Source organism: Lonchura striata, chromosome 2, assembly GCF_046129695.1.
Source record: "Lonchura striata isolate bLonStr1 chromosome 2, bLonStr1.mat, whole genome shotgun sequence".
Lineage (NCBI taxonomy): Eukaryota > Metazoa > Chordata > Aves > Passeriformes > Estrildidae > Lonchura > Lonchura striata.
Window position 1 is genome coordinate 98,685,963 of NC_134604.1, and position 20,065 is coordinate 98,706,027.

The following is a 20,065-nucleotide window of genomic DNA, read 5'->3' on the forward strand; positions in this document are numbered from 1 at the left end:
GTGTTACCCATCTAGACTAGAGCTCGCATCTCTGTGTCCGACTGCACTGCAATTATGTCTTCGTTTTCTGTATGGATAGAAAAATGCAGCCATTCCGCATTTTATGCTTGGTTTGAGTCTTCAGAGCAATTTTCTTCTCCCCTCTTCAAACATTCATTCCCCCTCTATAATTTACAATATATTTGCATTTATCAGGGAAGAATTTCTGCTTAAGTATAATTTAAGTCTTATCTTAACGACCATGTTTATGAGCAGCATACATCTGCTTTGAAAGTTTTCAGAGATACTCATACTAGTGATTTTTTTGTCCCAAGAAAAATGTAAAAAAATGATGTATTGTTCTAGTGATACATAAAAAGAGGAAAAAATAAAGGGTATAGCAGCATAGATGCATTTTTAGGTTAACTCGCATAAATTATTGTTGTAATTATTAAAGTACAATTAATAATATGATTTTGAAAGATTGGACAAAGCTTTAAAGAGCATAGATTTTTAAAGTTAGATCTAACTGATTTTAGCACAGTAAATACATTTTTTCCTTTAAATACATTTTTAAAAAAGGATATGAACCTTTAAATTTGAAGTATTCCAGATATATGGTATATATACTTTTTCATTCATACATATTCATGGCAGGATTTTTTAATAACTAATACAATTTAACAGGAACAGGTGGGTAATTGTCTGGCAGAAGTTCTGTCTCCATTTCTTCTCCTGTCAGTCTGCTTCTTAAATAAATTAAATAATGTTGAGGATATAAATATAACCAAAGAGTTTCACTTTGGGACTGCTGCCTGAATTAGTGTGCCGTGTGAATGGTAGCTTGAGAAGGTAGCCCCTTCGGCTGCTCCTCCAAATCATTATGAAATCACGTTTGCCATCATTTATACTGTTCCAGTGGCACATGGATATGTCTTTGGCATCTGACCAATCAATTTTCTATTCCAGAAGCAGTAAGCAAAAATCATTCTGCATTAGTCTCCACAGCTCAGTATCCATCAATCATCTAACCTTGCAGATACAATGATAATTACAGTAATACTAATAATAAAACCCACAATGCTCAAAACACTGCTGAAACTTTTCTCAATGAGGAATTGAATGAATCTTATTTTGTTTGAACATTTACTTCTTAAAATCATTTCCAGCAACCTGCAATTATTTAAAACATTATTCTAGCATTGTGTTCCATAACAAAGGATTGAGATGCTCTTAGATTGGATCAGATAGTTTGGTCCCAAAAAAGCAGATAAGACTGAAAAGCAAAAGTAATAATGCTCAGACATCTGAAAGAAAAATACCATCCCTCTTTGAATGAATGTGGATTTTTTTAAGAAACAATGATAAAGCCAATAATATTGAACTGAGAAGAGTATATAATATAGTGATTGAAAATAAAGTATTCTTCAGAATTCAAGAGCTTTATCTGGTTTCCGATTGCATCTTCCTCTTCTTAATTTCTTTTTCTTTATTGGGTGAATTACTTTGAGCTAAGATAATGCTGTGAAGGACTTCCAACACAAAATAACCCTAAGTGAATGTTATGCATTATTAATAAAAACTCAGATAACTCTCTAAAACAAGATGATCCTAAAGCATTTAACATTTAATCAGCAAAATTTATCTCATGTTCTGCTTTTTGAAAAGCATTCAAGGAAAGAAAAAATTTAATAGTTTCAGGAATGAAGGATGTGTGTGAATACCTGACCTTTCATTACTACATACACAATGCCCAAATGTGAAAATGAAAATGCCAGTGCCGTAGAGATTATGAATAGCAGCTGTAATGGTTTCTAATTCTTCAGTACAAATGAAAATGAAGCTCTGATCATAAAAGATTATGGTTAATTTGTCACATAGTAAAAATATCTGTAAGATTTTCTCATCTTTAGTGATCTTTCGTCCTCTTTAACATGTAACTCCCATAAATCTCTTTTGCAATTGTACAGATACTGGCATTGCTCCACTATAGTTTGTGACATCTTCAGCTGTCTTTTCTTTTAGTTTCTTATTTCCAATTTGAAGTATAATTCTAGAGTATGTGATTTCCTTGTTTCTCAGCAAGGAACAACAAGTCATACTAGTGTTTCTTTTAATTCATTCATGTTATTATTTATTCGAGGTATTTGGCATTAGATAATGCATTTTATTAAATAATTGTTTTTATTGATCTCCAAAAATTGTTTTTATTAGCTGCCATAGTATCTAGACTATACAGTACAAAAGTATACAATATACTGCTTCAGCATGTATGGTAGATCATCTTGTCCAAAGTCCATCTACGTCAAAAATCAGAGTAGAGGAGAAACGGTTGGGAGAATATAAGTGCTAATGAAGCAATATTTGCATTATATTAGTATCAGTATATAAATTGCCTAAGTTTTGTGAAGGCCAGGCAGGCAAACAAGAGCTCTGCTAGAGGCAGTGTTCATTGAGGAAGACAGCAATATTGCTTTTCCTGCTCCAGAAGATGCTGTGGTCATCCCAGCAAGGAGACTTTCCTTCAAATCCATAGGCAGTCACTCTCCAGTCCAGGTTCGGATTGATGGTTTGTGACAGCAGAGCTGCACTTTGCTTGTTCAATCATCAGTGTAATTTTAACCTGGGCACAGAGTTACATTTCTGCAAAAATAGCCATTAGCTGTGCCATGAAGTTTTTGTTGACTTCTAAGCTAAGTTTATGTGGTATTCCCATATCCTTTGAACAGAGAGAGACACAGAGTTTTCCAGAAAAATCCTGAGGAAGGCTGTGAAAAAGCTCAGAGTAAGAAGAAAAACGATTCTTATCTTCATTTGCTATATCTGTTGTTTGGCACATGTGGAATGTGTAATGGAGATTGTTTACCAGAGAGGGATTTCTTAATTGGACTCTGGTGATGGTGTTTTGATTTCATTTGACCAATTGGAGCCACACTGTGTCAGGATTGTATGTAAGGGTCATGGGCTTTTCTTTAGTATAGTAATAGTATAGTTTTTTGTACAGTGTAATATAGTATAGCCTAATAAAGCTTTTGTTCAACCTTCTGCAAACACAGAGTCAATACTAATTATAACCCAACAGGGACCCCTGCTACAATAGATTTTAAGCTGCTCTGCCACTTAAAATTAAGAGAAATAGCCCAACACAAATTATCTCAAAACTTTCCCTTCTCATGGAGCATATCTGCTGCATCCAGACTAAAGTGATGATTGTTGCCTTCTAATGTAGTGTCAGCAAAAACAGGCATTAAAAATAAGTCTTCAGAAGACAGAAATTCTTTCTAAATGAAAGTTTACATAGCATATCTTTGAAAGAAAGAAGATTAAATCAACAAGCCTTCATTATGTGAATGTTAGAATTATGTTTACTCCCTGAAACATCCTTTTCAATTGCTAGATCATATCAATAATCTCTGTATTATACTGAGATAAGTGAATGGAGTAACACCAAATTCCATGGTTTGAAAAGTTGTCTCATAATACCCTTCAGCTTTAACCTTCATTATTTTATCTGTTTCCACTATTGAAACAAAATTGAAACAAAAATTCAAGAGACTGGAAAGTCAGGAGAGCATGAGAAAGTTTATTTTATTCTAGTTCAGATAATGTAGAGGGACATAAGAGACCTGTACAGAGATGTTCTCAAGATTTCTTTTTTTTCTCTCTCCCAGGTAAGTGAACTCTGAACTCAGTTTGACCATTCAGTTTGACAATCCTCTGTTGGATCAGAGAACTCCAGGGTAGTAACTCCTAATATGTCATTGGTTCCATCTTGAAGTTTTACCCCATATTTACAAAAATGTAGAAGTTATTTTAGAAAACAGAAGGGTGTTGTTGTTACATTTAGCATTTTTTTAAAATTAAACTTCATATGAAAATTTATGCTACTATAGAAATATCATGATGGCTCTGTTTTTGAAAGCTGAACACAAGAAATTATAACATAATTGAATGTGTTTAATAACCATTGCTGGTTATGAAAGTCTTTGGTGGTATCCTCAGGTAAATGGTTCAGGCCACTCTTTCAAGGCATAGTCTGTCATATCAGCATTGGGTTGGATTTTCTGCAATGGTTAGAATTTACCATGTTGTGTATTTTGTTCTGCAACTTTGCTGTTTTGTTACAGCCCAAGTTCCTGGACATCTTCAATAAGAATGCCAGTGCAAAGGATGAGTGAACCCAAACTGACTGTGTGGTTTAACACCTGTGAACATTGTGAGCAGTGGGCAGTTGTTATGTGTCTGCTGGATCTGTGTATGGACAGCTGCTGAATGGGAGAGCAGAATTGCTCTTAGCTCACTTAGCTCACTTAGAAATTGTCTGAAAGGGCTTACACAAAATGCTCACAGGAATGCCATTTAAAAGTAATTGTAGTCTGATGAAAACAGCACAGTCTGACAAATAAAGATGATAAATTTTCAGGAGACTAGAACTGACCTTTCTATGGTGAGACCAACTTCTTCTGTAAATATTTTACTTTGCTATTATTGTATTAAAGCTCCATAGAACTATTTCTCAATATATATCATCAATAGACATTTTGGGGCTGCCTCATATTCATTTTCTTCATTACACTTTGAAAATTAATGTTTCCTCAGAGCTTATGAGACTTTGGTAGCTAATGATAGAAAAACTAGCACTGGAACATTGGCCTGGATGAGTGACCTGAGAGACCAATATTATCTCATTTTGTCTGCCTTTGATCCTTTAAAGCTAATGTGTAGAAAGTCTAATTAGAAGAGGACAGCTGAACAATTAATTAATAGGGGAATAAGCACTACATTTTTTTTCTTGGCTGTATGGTGTCTTCATGCAGCATGAATTAATTGATGTGGTGATGGTGTTGGCAGTGGTATGCCAACAGTTGGACTTGGTGACAGTATCCTTGGTCCATCGGATACACACACATGCTCATTTAGCTCTTGGTTGTTTTTTGATACACTGACCAAAACAAGCACATATAGCCTCTGTTGGATCAGAGAACTCCAGGGTAGTAACTCCTAATATGTCATTGGTTCCATCTTGAAGTTTTACCCCAACTGTTCTAAGGGGTTGAGGGAGGCCATCATAAATCTTTGTAAGTAGGAAAACGATTGTCTAAGGAAGGCAATTCAATATAAAGTTTTCTGCATATTGCCAATACTTAGAGGTGCACTCAAGAATTATTTGAAGGCCAGTGTAGTAAGGAGCAGGTAACATTGCTCAGGAGTTAGACAGCAGTGTAACGCTGCTGTTGGTATTCAAGCAGCCTGGCCAAAGCACTCCTCTACAGCATACACAGGTATTTACAGCATACACAGGTATTTACTGTTTGGCCAACATTTTGGTAACTCAGTTACAAAGTTTTAACAGCCTTAAAGTTGAAAATATGAGCTACTGGAAAACTTTGAGTATTTGTGAGAGGAGGCTTTATTTTGACAAGAGGTAAATATAGTCATCATGCAGCACTGAAATTCAACAACTTTATAGGGCTCACCTTGCCACAGTGCTAATACAGAAGGAAACAGTGTGAATTTGGTACATGTGAAAGTTTGACAGATGAACAGCTTTAAAGAAGAGGAGACTTTTTTATTCTCAAAGCCTTTATTGCAGAGGTATCTGAGATGGCATCTGCTGTGTGAAAGCCCACCAGTGTGCCACAGCCCTGATCTGAAGGGACCACTTCTGTCACAGGAGGCGAGTGTAATTCAGCCTGCAGACACATTCCCTCCTTGACCCCTTACAGAGATTACCAACAAGGGTTCCAATTAGTGCCAGCAGTAGACTGTGACAATTTTAAAGATTGACATTCACACCATGCCAGGCCTTTAAAATAAAGAACATTTATACAGAACACAATTTGCTTTGACAGTAATTTTCAGTATGCTATTATTGAAGTTATTTATGTTTGAATCAGAGCATCTTTTCACTCAGCTATGTTTCTGCTGCTGTTTGATCCTGCAGTGTTGTAATAATCCCATCCTTATGTGTTTTATACTTTATGTAGCAGTGGTTGTTTCAAGCATCCATTACTTCCACAGTTTTTAGGGCTCAGGCATTCAATCAGGATTCTTCTGAAATTCCCAAGTTCTTGTGCAGATTGCTTCTGCTGTTGCAAGCCCTCACATATTTGATGGCACACTTAAATTTTAATGACTTTGTGAAGCAGCAGGCTATGCAAATTAAATTGCAGGGTTCAGGAGTTCACAAACTGAAGTTGCTTGGATGTCAAGAGTATTTCACTCCATTGACAGTGAGGCTAAGGACAGGTAATATCATTAACATCAGCAGACAGGGCAGCCACAGCTTTCTAAATGTGACTGTGGTGTCTCTGCCTTCTGATACCAGGAATTACAATGCACCAGTCTGATCTCCAAAACTAAGACCTGGACACTATGATCTTTGTGTTCTGTCATCTCCAGAAAACAGTATCCAAGCTGATGCTCATCTCTTAAGTGTGTGTCTAAACCCAAAGCTTGGCACCTTGGCCTCACATCCCTATCTTCTGGACTATATTTCATGCAGTGCTGCCTGTCCTCTCTAAATTGGGAGCCCAGTCCCCACCTCTGTGGTGATGTATCTTATATCATGAGCTTTCTGCTATGCTTCCTGCTTACTGCATTCCTGCAACTGTCTTCTGAGATGGAGTTGGGGATGTAATGCCATGTGTGGTGTACCCTGCCTTGTCTGTGTGATGTGATGGCAGGAATGCCCATCTCTCTCTGTGTGCAGGATCTTCAGAGAAAGTTCCCAGATGTGAACAGGCAGAGACTGAAATCCCATTACCACTTTTCCAGTGGTTCTGCCAGATATTGGCAACCTCTAGAGGAAGTATAATTTTCTGTGTTCACCTAAAAATTTTCTGTAAAGTATCTTCCTAGGCTTGGAGAGGTCTGATGATTCACCTGCTGCTAAAACAGTGATTATCTATGGGTAGATGTAATTAAAAGACCAAAAGGTATCTGCCCACAGTAGCATGGCTTCCACCTTGGTGTGATCTTTTGTACTTGTCAATTAGAGTCATGGAACTATTGCCAGTAGTTTGCGTTCTGCAGAAATGGAAATGAAAAGGGAAGATCCCCACATGCCATGGCTCTTGCTGGAGGATTGTCTGATGCAGAGGGCTTTTAGCTTGGGTGTTTTTGTCTGCACAGTGCTGCTTCTTTGACAAAAACAGCCCAGCACACCCTTCTTAAAGCCTTTCTCCCTGGATCCCTACACATTGTTTCACAGGTGTCCATAAATACTGAGTTTGTCTGATAGTTTATCAAGGTGCCTCAGGTCAACTCAGACAGGTCAGCATCATCACAGGACCTGAAGGCTCACTCTGTGTGTCTGTGCTGTGTAACTGAGAATGAGGAAACTGCCTTAAACTGGATCTACTCTGTCCCATCAAGGTCCTTCCAGAAGATGTCTCCATCCCTGGAAATACATATACCTAGATCTCTGGGAAAAAATCTTCCAAGGGAACTGTTGCTCAAGATAAAAGCCTGGGGAAGTGAAATTTGTAAATTCCCTAGATGAATATGAATACTGTAAAACAGGTTTTATCTAAAAATGTATATTCAGCTCAAATAAAAATGATCCTCAGTTGTAACTAATTTATTTTAAGGTTCCTTCCAACCCTGTGATTCATTCAATAAAATCATGAAAAGCAGCTCTACCACAATACAGTGACTTTGCAAACTCTTTGCTCATTAATACTGTGTTAATATTCATAATATTGAAAGATAGTTTCCACTTTCCTTAGCTTTGAATAGGGCATTTAAGGTAACCTGTTACATTTTTTAGTTAGCTTTTGACCCATTGATTTCCATTTCCGTACTTCAAAAATGTAGTGTAAACATACTGCAGATCAGGGCATCAAAATCTGCAATTGTGGACTTCAGACCTTTCTCATCAATAGTGAAACCCAAATTGAAAGAGATTATTTTAAAATAGCGGAGAAAAACTCTTTCAGAAAAAGAGTTTCAGAATTTATTGTTAATTGTGAATTAAGCAGCTAAGTTACAGTTAGAAGATTTTTCTGATTTGTATTCCCTGAAAACTATATTATTTATTATAGCTTTAATTAATTCTTTATTTGTTCATCCTCAGTGGGAAAGAAACCAAGTATTCCTCTAGTATGTAAAATTACTAGAAGCTATAAATTAGCATAAACAATTTTTCATTCTTCCTTCTTAAGAGCAATATAGATATATATATATTCTATTTATATGCTATAATTGCTGTTGGATGCATATGAATAACAGACCCACTTATTCTATTTGGCTCAGATACTGGGATTCCCCCATGTCCCTCACTAGCCTTTGCCCTTCCTCTCTTCCAGCTAGCAAGATGCAGAAGAGAGGCAGTGATTTCCAGCCTCAACTTCACAGAGGCTGGCATTGTATCTGAATGTTAATGCCTCATGCAGCTCGTGATGCCTGATACTTAGTAATGCAGCTTTAACCTTTATAATAGACTTAATTTGATTTTCAAACTAAACCATCTATATTTTCTTCTTGTTGCAGCCTAAGTAGCTGTGAGGAGTAGTGAGAACAGACAAATATAATCACCACGCAGGACACGGAGAAGGACAGAGAGATGAATCACAAATTCCCATCAGATTTTTCAGATTTTAGCCTTGTTATTACTATTTGGTTCTAATGTCAGGAAATGAAAGAAACATGAAGATATTTTGCTGTGATGTTGGTGTTAGCCACTCAGATGGCAGAGTGCTCAAAAAGTCAGCAGCTTGTTTTCTAAGCTGATATTGCAGTTGTTACTCTAAAAGAGCACAGAAATAATTAGGTAGTTGTTAAGTAAGTATGAAAGGTAATCAAATAACTGTAATCTATGCTTTTTTTTTTTTTTTTTTATTTAGCCACATTTTAAATGAGGAAAGACATTTCAGGGTGAAACTAAGACTGCAATTGGGTTCTTTTAGCCTTTGCCACTGTTTCAGGTATTGTTTAAAAGTCATAACTCACATTTCAGTACCTTGTTTCTGTAAACTTAATTGTCTGTATGTTCTACTGTCACACAGGGGCATAAGTTAGTCCACATACATTTAAACTACAAAACACAGAGATCACAGAGTCAGTCATTGTTACTCCATTCTTGTGACATATACAATAGATGGTACAATTGGCAGTCTTCAGTGCTGTGCCAGGTTTATCATGTAGATCCATAGGATATGCTAGCCATACCAGAAGTGAAAAAGATGAGTTGTCTTGCAGAGTTTTGTCATCATTAGTTGAGAAAATTTTCAAATGAGCAGTGGAGTCATGACTGAGTACTGCAGATCAAAAAAGCTGATAATGAAATACTTACTTCTTTTGTAACTGTGCTGTGTTTTGTATGTAGCACAAGTTCTATACTAAATGTTTACTTTGGTGATGAGGGATTTGTGTGTAGTGCTTGACACCAACTTTTTGAATTTGTAACATGATTGTATCCAGATACTCCAAAGGGTCTTATTATAGCCTCAGATGTTGAATGTATGGTACAGAGTCTAGCATCCTTCCAATGCAAGTGTTTATCCTGCGAGAAAATCTTGTCCACCAAATATATCTTTTGATCTTTTATTTAAAAAAAAATGCAACTGCTAATCTAGGATGAAGCTTGCCTAGCCTGACACCTGGACAGGTTTAATCCAAGAATAATGAATAGCTGAAAAACATTTTCAGGAGAAGCTGATTTTATTTTTAAAGACAACTCTGTAACATAGCTGGACTGCAGGAGGCGGTGGTGGTGGTGGTAATTATACACAGCATGAGAAACATAAAGTAGTGAGTTCAAAGTAATTGAAAAGATCAGTTGGTCATGGTGGAGTTATCCCAAGGCTGCAGTTTATACCATACTAACAACTGTGAGCCTTTCTGTCTACTAACCTGCCTAGATTAATATAGCAATAATAATTGGATAGACATGGATAGCAACGAGATGATGACATTCTTGAAATAAATTACCTTTCTTAACATGCATTTGTAGATTCCAAAAAAAAAAAAAAAGTGGTAATGTTACAAATATCTAATAAAAAAAGTAAAAACTTGAAGCTCTGACGTTTTTTAGTTACATGATACTAGAGTAGACTTTACTTCTTACATGACTGATGGCTTTGGCAAAAGTAGAATTTGTTATCCCTGTTGGCATTTAGTAATGTGTTTGCTTTATCAAGTATAGACTGGTTTTCCAGACCAGTTTTCTGACTAAGCCTTCATTCTCTCCTCCATTTTTTTTGTCTTTTGGCTTTTTAAGTTGCATATCAGAGGTGTCATTTTGCCTATAAGGTGACCCTATATACAAATAATTCAGTATGATTTTTTTAGTTAGTTCAGGGGTCAGGCATGCAAAATCAATTCCATGTAAATTTAGCCAGGTGGTAAGTCACATAAATTAACAATTTATGTTTGGAAGTAGTAAAACCAAGAGACATTTAATTCTATCTCAACAAAATGGGAACTGACCTTTTCTTAACTAATATCAACCAATGCAACCATCTGATCAAAAGGTAATACAAGAGATACCAACTGTGATTGTCTTGTCTTCCTTCTTCTAGCATTTTACTTTTCCACAGTTATCCAACACCCCCATCTACCCACCAAGAGTTAAAGTATATGTATTATTTGTCTAGGCCACTTGGTCACATCTAGATTTGTAATAATTTCTTCTCTTTATCGTATAAATCAGTTGTGGATTTTTAGAGATTTTCATATGTTTTGCATTTACTTGTTTCATCATAAAGAAGACCTGTTTAAACTGAAAGAAAAACCTTTCCTTAGCAATCCTGTAAAAACTTATAAATTCTAATGGGAGAATTCACCAAATATTAGTCTTTTCCCACCCATTTAAAAAGGTGATCTAGTGAAGGAATGGGATTTAAATTTTATCCTCATTTTTGTTTTGAAAGAGAATGCTGTTGTTTGTTTCAAACAGATTTAGCTTGAAGTGTACAAGAGCTAGATGGTATTAAAGTGACTTGCATTTGAAAAGTAGGTAAAATAAACTCATGGACTACAGATGCTGAACTAATACAATTAATCAAAGGTTATTTTGTTCTTGCTAGAGACAACTATTATTGCAGCATGCAGGTTTCTCTGATGAAGCAAAAAGTTTGTAGCATAAACTGCCAAGTTAGGCCAATTCAATTTATTTGATTGGAAAAAACTTATTTCCTAATACCTATCGTTATTTTGGCATATTATTAATCTCTGTACTACTGTGCTCTGTCATTGTAATAAACATTCTTCCATATTACTGCAGTTTTCTTCATTAAAAAGAAAAGCTAGTTATCAATAGTGAATAAAAGTATGACTCTTTACTTGATTTTACTTTGTTTTTTCTTTTTATAGAAGCTGCAAAGAATCGATCCTCCTTACTGTTGTTCAACCTTACCCTGTAAGTATTGTCAATGTTTTCTGAATTAGTTTCCTAGCAACATAGCAGCTTCTTTTTCTGCCCATATTCTGTTTCTGTCCCTATATTATCTGTGCAATAAAAAGAAGTGCAATAAGGGCTGTGTCTATTAAAGGTGGTGTTTAAGATGGCATTACTGCATCCTGTACTCAAAGGCTACATAAGTAAATTTAAAAATAACAGTCTTTAAACTCAAAGTGATCGAGCAGAATTCTGAGTTCTGCTTCAATTTCTTGTTTGTTGCAGCTCCTGGGTTTTTCTTGATTCTGCCCTGGTGGCACCAGCTGTACCTTACCTAAGGGAGGGCTCTGTCTGTATCTCCAGCTTGTGGAGGTGAAGGAAGAGCAGAGACAGACAGGCAACCATGTGAAGTTGCCTTGAGTGGACTGGGAGAAACTGCAGCCCATTCAGAGCTGCTTGATGCGGTGTGACTTTGCAACTCACTCAGTTGTTTGTGGGAGTGGGTTCATGACCTGTCAGCTCAAACTCATCTCCCATGAAAAAAGGGGAGAAGGCAAGCCAGGGGAGGAAACTCATCTGTCCTGCACAGCCATGTGTACATTGCGGGCTGCTGGGGGACCTCAGCCGTGCTCAGGAGCAATTCAGATTCAGCAGGTCCATTTGGCTCCCTGTTGTTTAGCCTGATACATTGCAGTTTTCATTAACAAGGGATAATTGCATCCTTTTCACACAAGAATAAGAGATTAAGTGGATTTGACACAAAGACTTGAAAACAAGTTTATCTGAGGAAGCTGCCAAAATGTACATCTTGAAAATGCAACTGTGTGTCTTTGTAGTAGTCATTAGCCTTTCTGGTTAGTTTTGAGGTTGCCATGCAGCTTTACTTGTCCTGTACCTTTCTAGAAGTCAATCTGCAGCACACCTAATTTGTGGGGGGAAAAGCATGCATTCCACAGCAAAAGCAGGCAGGGGCTGCCACCCTGAAGTAAGACGTCTGTCAGGAGTGTGATCTGGGATCAGAGATCTGGGATCAATATCAATCACCCTAAATGAAAATGAGGCCTGGTCTGACTAAATAAAGAACCTGTCTGCCTTTAATTCTTGCTGGTTTACAGCCAGTGGTTTAGGTCACAGTGAATATATATAATGGGGGAAAAGAAATCCTCATCCACTTTTTTTTATGCAGATTTCATCCATTGACAGACTTAATTCTTGTCTATAAATGTCAGGTGAAGAAAGGGCATGTGCTTTAGTGCACCTATGTGTAGTCCTTCAAAGTGGCCAGCAAAGTGTAGCACTACATCTGTGAGGTGCTGTGGCCTCTTATCATTGTGCTGCTGGACTGAGAACAAGCCCTGTATGGACTGAATGTAAGGGAAGCTGAAACCCAAATAAATTATGCACTCCGTGTTCAATGGAATACCTTATGGCACAGGTACAGTTCTTCTCCAGGCTTTAACCTGGAAAAGAAGGAAAGTCATGACCAGTCTTGCCTGACCAATGTAGTGGCTTTCTATGAAGTGACTGCATCATTGGACAAGGGAAGGGCTACAGACACCTTTTATCAGGGCTTCTGTAAAGCCTTTGGCACAGTCCTCCACAACATCCTTCTCTCTAAATTGGAGAGAGATGAATTTGTTAGGGGCACTGTTAGATGGATGAAGAATTTGTTGGATGCTCACATCCAGAGGGTTGTGGTCAGTCTCTCAGAATCCCCATCATCAGTTGGGCATCAGTGACAAATGGCTTCCCTCAGGAATCTGTAATGGCACCAGTGTTATTTAATATCTTTGTCAATGATGTAGACAAAGGGATTAGGTGCATCCTCAGCAGATTTATAGGTGAAACCAAGTAAAATGGGATGGTTGACACACTTGAAGGACCAGAGGGACTTGGACAGGCTCAAGAAGTGAGCCCATGGAAATTTCCTGAGGTTTAACATAACCAAGTGTGAGGTGTTGCATGTAGTGACTGGACAAGGGGTAGTAGCTTTGAACTGAAAGAGTATAGGTTTAGACTAGACATTAGAAGGAAATTGTTTACTCTGAGGGTGGTGATGCACTGGAACAAGGACCCCAGAGAAGTTGCAGACGTCCCATCCCTGGAAGTGTTCAAGGCCAGGTTGAATGGAGCTCTGAGCCACCTTATCTATTAGAAGATATCCCTGACCATGTCAGAGGGCTTGGAACTGGGTGATTTTTGAGGTACCTTCCATTTGTTCAAGCTCTTTGTGAGGCCTGACAAGACAGAATCTACTCCTCTCATTAAGTAGCAGCAAAATCTAATCAATAGCTGAAATACCTCTATGTGTCACTGAGCTAAGGATGGTACTGAAACACTTTTCTGTCAGCCATTTGGACTGATGTGCCCATTTTGTACATGAATTTGCATCAGCCCACTCTGGTATGTCTGTCAGAGTCCCCCAGCTCTACCTCAGCAGACAAAGCACTTGTGGTTTTGGGGATGATAGACATTTAAGTTTATGTAGGCAAGAAGACAGTCTCTGCAAGAATGTGTGCAGAGCAGTTAGAAGATGAGATTAATGCCTGCATGTTGGTGCTAGCTTTAATTGACTGATTTTTACCCCAAAGTTGGGATGCTTAGTGTAATGAACTGGTTGGGAGGGCCTTGACTGCAGGATTGTTGCACCTGGCAGACGTCATGTGTGCAGTATTATTGTAGCTCCCTACCTGTCCAGACCAGGGTTTAATTGACTCATAGCATCTTCCCCTTACTGCTTTCAGCTTCAATTTTTTTCTGCAGTGGAAGCAAGGGTGTCGGTAGGGATGTGGAGCAGTTGGGATGAAGGCAGCTTGTGCAGCCAAGCTTTGGCCCTGAAGCAGTGCAAGACCCCTCAGTTTATGCAAACCTTGGGCTGCAAGGTTGCCTGGGTAGTCCTGAGTCACTTGGAAGATCTGGTCCATGCTGGCCCTCATTCTGCCACGCTGTTACTGTCAGTAGTGCCTGAGCCTGTTGGCATCTCTTTCAGCCTTTGCAACCCCTGGGTGTTGCTGACTCCAGCTGTGTACTTGTCCTGGTCTTCTGTGCAGGGGATCCTCTGGCAAATACAATTTGCCTTACAGTTTGGAAATAATATTTATGCCTTCAAAAATTATGATGCACATGTATTTTCCCCATTTGTTTAATTTTGCCTCCTCCTTGTTTCCTTTTACTATTTTGCAATAAAACTGGGATGATAAAGTATAAACCAGACAAAGGAAAATAAGAGCTTTTAAATAAAGACTGAATTTCTTCCCTGTTCTTGACAGAAATACACCTCTACAAACATTTCATTGATCTCTCTTCTTGATGGTGATTTTCCTTCTACCATGAAAAATATCTGCCAAGATGGATTACAAAAGTGCTATTTCTTAATTGGTTTTATTTGTGCTATTTAGAGTGTAGTTTGATTTTGCATTTAAGTAACCATCCTTTATGATTTCAGGTGAAAGCAGATGTAATCTAGATTTATAGTACTCTATAGTTTACTTAGTACTCTTTGAAAGCTTTTGCAGATAATTTTTTCTTAAATGCATTAAGTTTTGTTTAATGCTTAAACACATTAAAATTTCATTTTAATTGTGACTAAGCCAAAGCATTAGGCTATCTTTTACTTTTCATCAATCTACAAATCTCTGTTAGGTTCTTATCACCAGTGCTCCTAAGGAGGTCACCGAGCAGCTCAAGCAGTTAAAGTAGTTCAAAGTTTTGATTTCTGGAAGTATGGCATTTGATTATAATTTCTGACTGTTTTATTCTGTAAATGGACTATCATTCTGATTGTTGCCTTATTAAGTTTTAAGCATTACTTAAATAACTTGCCTGTTTGATATCCTTAAAGATTTTATATGCAGAGATCATTTGATAGATTGCTTTAATGATTAATCTCATAAGCTTCTTGGATAAAGTCCAGGTCTGGCTGAGAGCTATGGCAATTTTGCTGTGCATTAAATTTTGCAATGGAAAAAAGATACAATCTTCTGTTTTGAAAGAGATGCTTCTTGTTTTAACATGGTTATACTTTTGAAACACAACAGTTGCAGAAAAACTACAATAAATAACATTTATGGATCATAATGCTTGTGGTAACAATCTTATTGAGAGTTTGTGGGACTAATGATCAGACTGTGACTGCCATCTAAAAATGGTAAAATATAAATAATGGAAACAACTAAATACAATTGTCTATGATAGATTGCCAGCTTTTTAAGAGAGAACCCATATCTGAGCACTATTCCAGCAATTAAATTTGTGCCAAGAGTTTAACAAAGAAATACTCCTGATGATCCTCTGTCAGTGACATGTGGTTATCACAAATTACTGTGTGGTAACACTTCTCCACATTATTTTTTCCATGTCCCTACTTGCTCTTCTACAATGCTCTTGTGAGCCAGTGTAGTCTTTTCAGCCTTGTTCACAGCTATGAATTACCATATTTAGTTTGCCTTTGGGCATTATGTCCTGTTCCACTTAATAAATGTAATTCTTCCTCTTACTCACCTTTTATTTGCTTGTTAAATACTGCTGCTTGTAATTGCCGTTAGCAGTGTACCAAAAAGTCAACACATTTTTTGTACTTATGCAATTTTTCCTTATTTTCTAGCAAAGTTAATATTTTGAAATTAAACTAATGACTGGTTTTAGTCAACAAGCTTAAAATTTATTGCATATATACACTCTGTGACTATTTAAAAACTATAGTATTTCTGTAGTTTTAAATGAAGTATTTCTAATTTTAATGCTTACTGTCACAGAGCAGGTTTTCTTTTTGCCTTGTTATTGTCCTATACTGCTGTCATTCTATTTCTTTATGATTTCTCAGTACTACACTGTGCTCTTCTAGCTACTAATTCCTTTTTTTTTCTTGAGAATGAGCAAAGGTTTTGCTGTTGCAGCACCTCTGCTAGTGAGAGCACTCAAAGAGGCTTTTTCAGCAAATAAAACCCCCTTCCTTCACAATCTATAGTTTTTTATATATATATTTTATATATGATATATATTATATATTATATATAAATATATATATATATAATTTTCCTTTACAAATTATAGTTTACCTGCAAAAGTGCTTGAAGCACTAGGCATTTTTACTTGCATCAAAAGTTTCCTTCATAATGTAGGATATTGTTTCTAAAATCTATCAATAAATGACCTGCTCTGATGCTGCTGACAAATATAGGATCTAATTTTGAGAAGTCTAAAAAATGAGAAATTAGCATTTTCCTGAAAGTCTACTCTGCAATCTTTTGTGTTTTAACCTGCTGATGGAAAACCCGTTGATTGCAGTCAGGGTTCAAATAGGGTCTAGGTCTTCACTTTTATTTCCTCAAAGTATACCTCTGCAATGCTGCATTTTTCTTGTTAGCAGTTTCTCTAGGCAGTCTTGAAATGATCAGCTGATATTTTCCTTTGAATTCTATGTAAACAAGTAAAAATTATTTAAAATCCTGATAAATTTGAGCTTTTAATAGGAAATAGGTCTTAGGTCACACAGAGTAAAGTTTGGGGGTTTTGAATTATTTTGACTCCTTGTTAAAATGTGTGCCCTCATTTTACAAAAGTCACTCTAATTAAGCTATTTTTATATGTGACAATGCAAATACTTTACTTGCAGTGATAGATGTCCTGCATTAGTGTAAACACCTCCTGCTTAAGGTCATTAACTGAGAATAATGGCTAAACACAGAACATCAACAAATAAATGAATTATTTTCTGGCACTATGTAAGCATTAAGTGATAGGATTCTTCTACAAACCTAAAGACATTAAAATACAATAGAGCTGCACATCATCTTGCTGAGGCTTTATTAGACAGGCAAGTTCCAGCAATCAAACCCAACTATTTTCCCAGGTATTTGCACATCCTTTGGAAACACTTCTATTCCCAATGAGAAAATGTCAAGTTGATGCAGAGGTAGAAACAATGATATTGCACAATTAAATGCAAAAGCTGTGCTATTACTCAAACCTTTAACCAGCAGAGAATGTTCTTCCACATACCTGTCACAGCTGTTTCATTTTCTTACAGCCCTAGTTATAGTTTGGAGCTTTTTGGAAAACAGTCTGCTCCAGGCTCGCCCGGAGTGCCTGGCAAAAGGCCAGAGTCCTTCCCATGTCGCCACAGCGAAAGTGGAAATGAAAGAAGCACCATGTTTCATGGTAGACAATGGCATGCTCCCCTGGCTGTGCAATAGCTACATTAAACCCCACATCCCAAAGGGGGTCTTGGGAGCCCACATATGTTCAAATCTTTAGTTGTCTAATTACGTTTTTGCAATAACATAATTTAAGTGTTTATGCCTCCTGCAAGTGACTTTCGAGGCTGTAGAGAGAAAAAGAAAGACGTTGTAGAGAGTAATAGGGACACATAGTGGTTTGCTAGATTTGCTGTATGGGATTAACCTTGCCAGAATCCAGAAAAAGTTTGGCAGTCTGCCTGTTAAGAGAGGCTAGACTGGTGACTCATCTGTAATAAGAGCAAGCAACAGTACAGAGATTTTTTCAAGCAAGAATAGTAAGAGAAAGCCACTGTTTTCCCCATGTTCTTGCAAGGAAAAGCCAGTAGCCTAATCCTGCTGCAACAGTTTGCATTCTATTACTTGGGTGCCAGATAGATTGCAGAGGAGGACTACATGGAGAGGAAGGAAATCAGAGAAGACACCTCTAGAGTTGTTATATTAGTCATGGTACTGTTTTGTACTGTGTCTTTCTAGGAATTAATCTCCAGGGGACAGTATTTAAACTGCTTCAGCAATTTGAAGTTGTCCCCTCTTGCTGAAGAAGTGAACAAGGTCCCCCACCCTGAGATGCTTGTTTTTTGGGGGGGTTTTTTTTGCACTATTCCTTTTATTTTTTTTTTTTGGTGGTCGTTTCAAAACTTCAGGGAACCTTCCACTTTTTTCAGCACTGATTCTGGAAGCTGGGCTTGGTTTGTTCATGGGGCTGAATTATCTGTTATTTACAAGTATTGATTATTGTGTAGTCATATGTGCTAGAGACATAAGAAAGAATGAACTGTGAAAATAAAGAAGCATTATTTTTATTTCTTGATTCTATTTTGTGCCTCAGGAATTACTGGATGTCTCTGATATTTCCTGAGAGAACGTGGCAGTGTTCATTCCCTGTTCACTGGTTGATACTGAGCCTATGTTAATAGTTACCATGTTTTCAATGTGATGATAGATTTGAGGCATGCAGAATTGAGCTAGACTTTTTCCTGCTAGTTACTAGAAACAAGGCTTCTGCATCACAAGAAAATAAATTTTAAAGCAGAGATCAGAGACATATTGTTTCTACCTTGGACTACTCCATTACTCCTGCAGATTGTCAGTTGAGTCAGAATTTGAGTGATAGTAACGAGACTTCCCATGTTTACATGGACAGCTTTCATGCCACACTGATAATCACCTCTTGTGCCTCCACTTATTTCTCACAAGAAAACCAATATGATGTAAGTCTTTACTCAAAACTGGTAAGACCACTTCTCAGGACTTAGAGTAAGATTCTGAAATTCTTAATTCATATTTTCATGAAACAAATGGATCAAAACCTGGCCCAAAAGAGCCCAGTGACTTCCAGCCAAAATGAGAAAGTCTCCATTGCCCATTATCACAGTTATGAAGTGAGGCAACGCCAGAAGCACTGTGTTTGTAACTGACCTGAGAATAAACCAACCTCACTTCGGCTGCTGAAAATAGAAATCCCATTGAATATTTAATTTGTTACTAAAAAGTAGCTGTTAATCACATTTCTCAAATGAGGAGATTTTTTTTTTCCCCCAGGGCTGAAAACAGGTGAACTTATTGCATGATGTAGTAGGTAAAAGTCAGGTAGGTCCCAGAAGAAAATTCGGAATGCTTCTACACTTCTAATCCATGAAGCCCTACAACATGTCAATACTGCTGGCATGCCTTGCACAGGGTGTCTTTAAGAAATGCCTTCAGGGGAAACCTGATAGCCTGCACATGCCTCTTGGTGCTTTTCACCTGTGTTCTGAAGTGGACAGATACAATGAGATGCCACTGTATTTGGAGACCTCATAGACACTTTTTTTTTGCAAAAGTTGTGTGTATGTCTATCCAGTAGATCACAGATTATGCAAAGATTTTCCATTCAGTCTGTAAAGAAAGGGTCGCTGGTAGGTTTCTGGTCAGTGTCCCTTCATGCAAGCAAGGTTGGGTGACAGCAGTCATTGCGGGAGCACTACAGGATTTGTGTGTGCTGAGAGCCTTCTCATCCCTCCAGTCTAACAGTGGGATAATTTCCAGTATATTCAGTATGTACTGATGTTTCCTTATATGTATGTACATAGAGGTTACCTTAGGATGCATAATGGTTTGACTGCATTTCCATTCTTCTGTATGCAAAATGTTACTGTATGCATGGGTTCCCAGCATATAAGAAACAGCGGGAATAACAAAAAAGGAAAGAAAGATTTTAATTTTAAGTTATGTGATATATCTTGTCATCATCTTTTCTTCCAGTCTCCTAAATCAGCTTTTATTAGTGCTGCAAAAAAGGCAAGATTGAAGTCCAATCCTGTTAAAGTGCGCTTCTCTGAGGAAGTAATTATCAATGGGCAGGTGTCGGTGAGTATTCAGCTGTTTAACCTCAGAAAGGGTTGTGCATGTCATCCAAAGGTACAGCAAAGGGAGAAAAAGCAGTGACAGGCTTGCAAAGTGAAGGGTTTTTCTGTTTCTGAAGTTTTCAAAAGATAATTAAGCTGCTAGTGAATGAATTTTGTGG

General features: G+C 37.3%; 1 protein-coding gene across 6 annotated transcripts in view; it reads left to right on the top strand.

Moving 5' to 3' along the window:
• The window catches only part of FRMPD4 (FERM and PDZ domain containing 4), a 292,904-nt gene that overhangs the window by 251,034 nt on the left and 21,805 nt on the right, over positions 1 to 20,065 (top strand). For all 6 annotated transcript variants that reach the window (XM_077781595.1, XM_077781599.1, XM_077781600.1 and 3 more), the window contains 2 exons: positions 11,296 to 11,341; positions 19,804 to 19,908. In XM_077781595.1, coding sequence (XP_077637721.1) covers positions 11,296 to 11,341; positions 19,804 to 19,908 — 151 coding nt within the window. The remainder of the gene's footprint in view (positions 1 to 11,295; positions 11,342 to 19,803; positions 19,909 to 20,065) is intronic.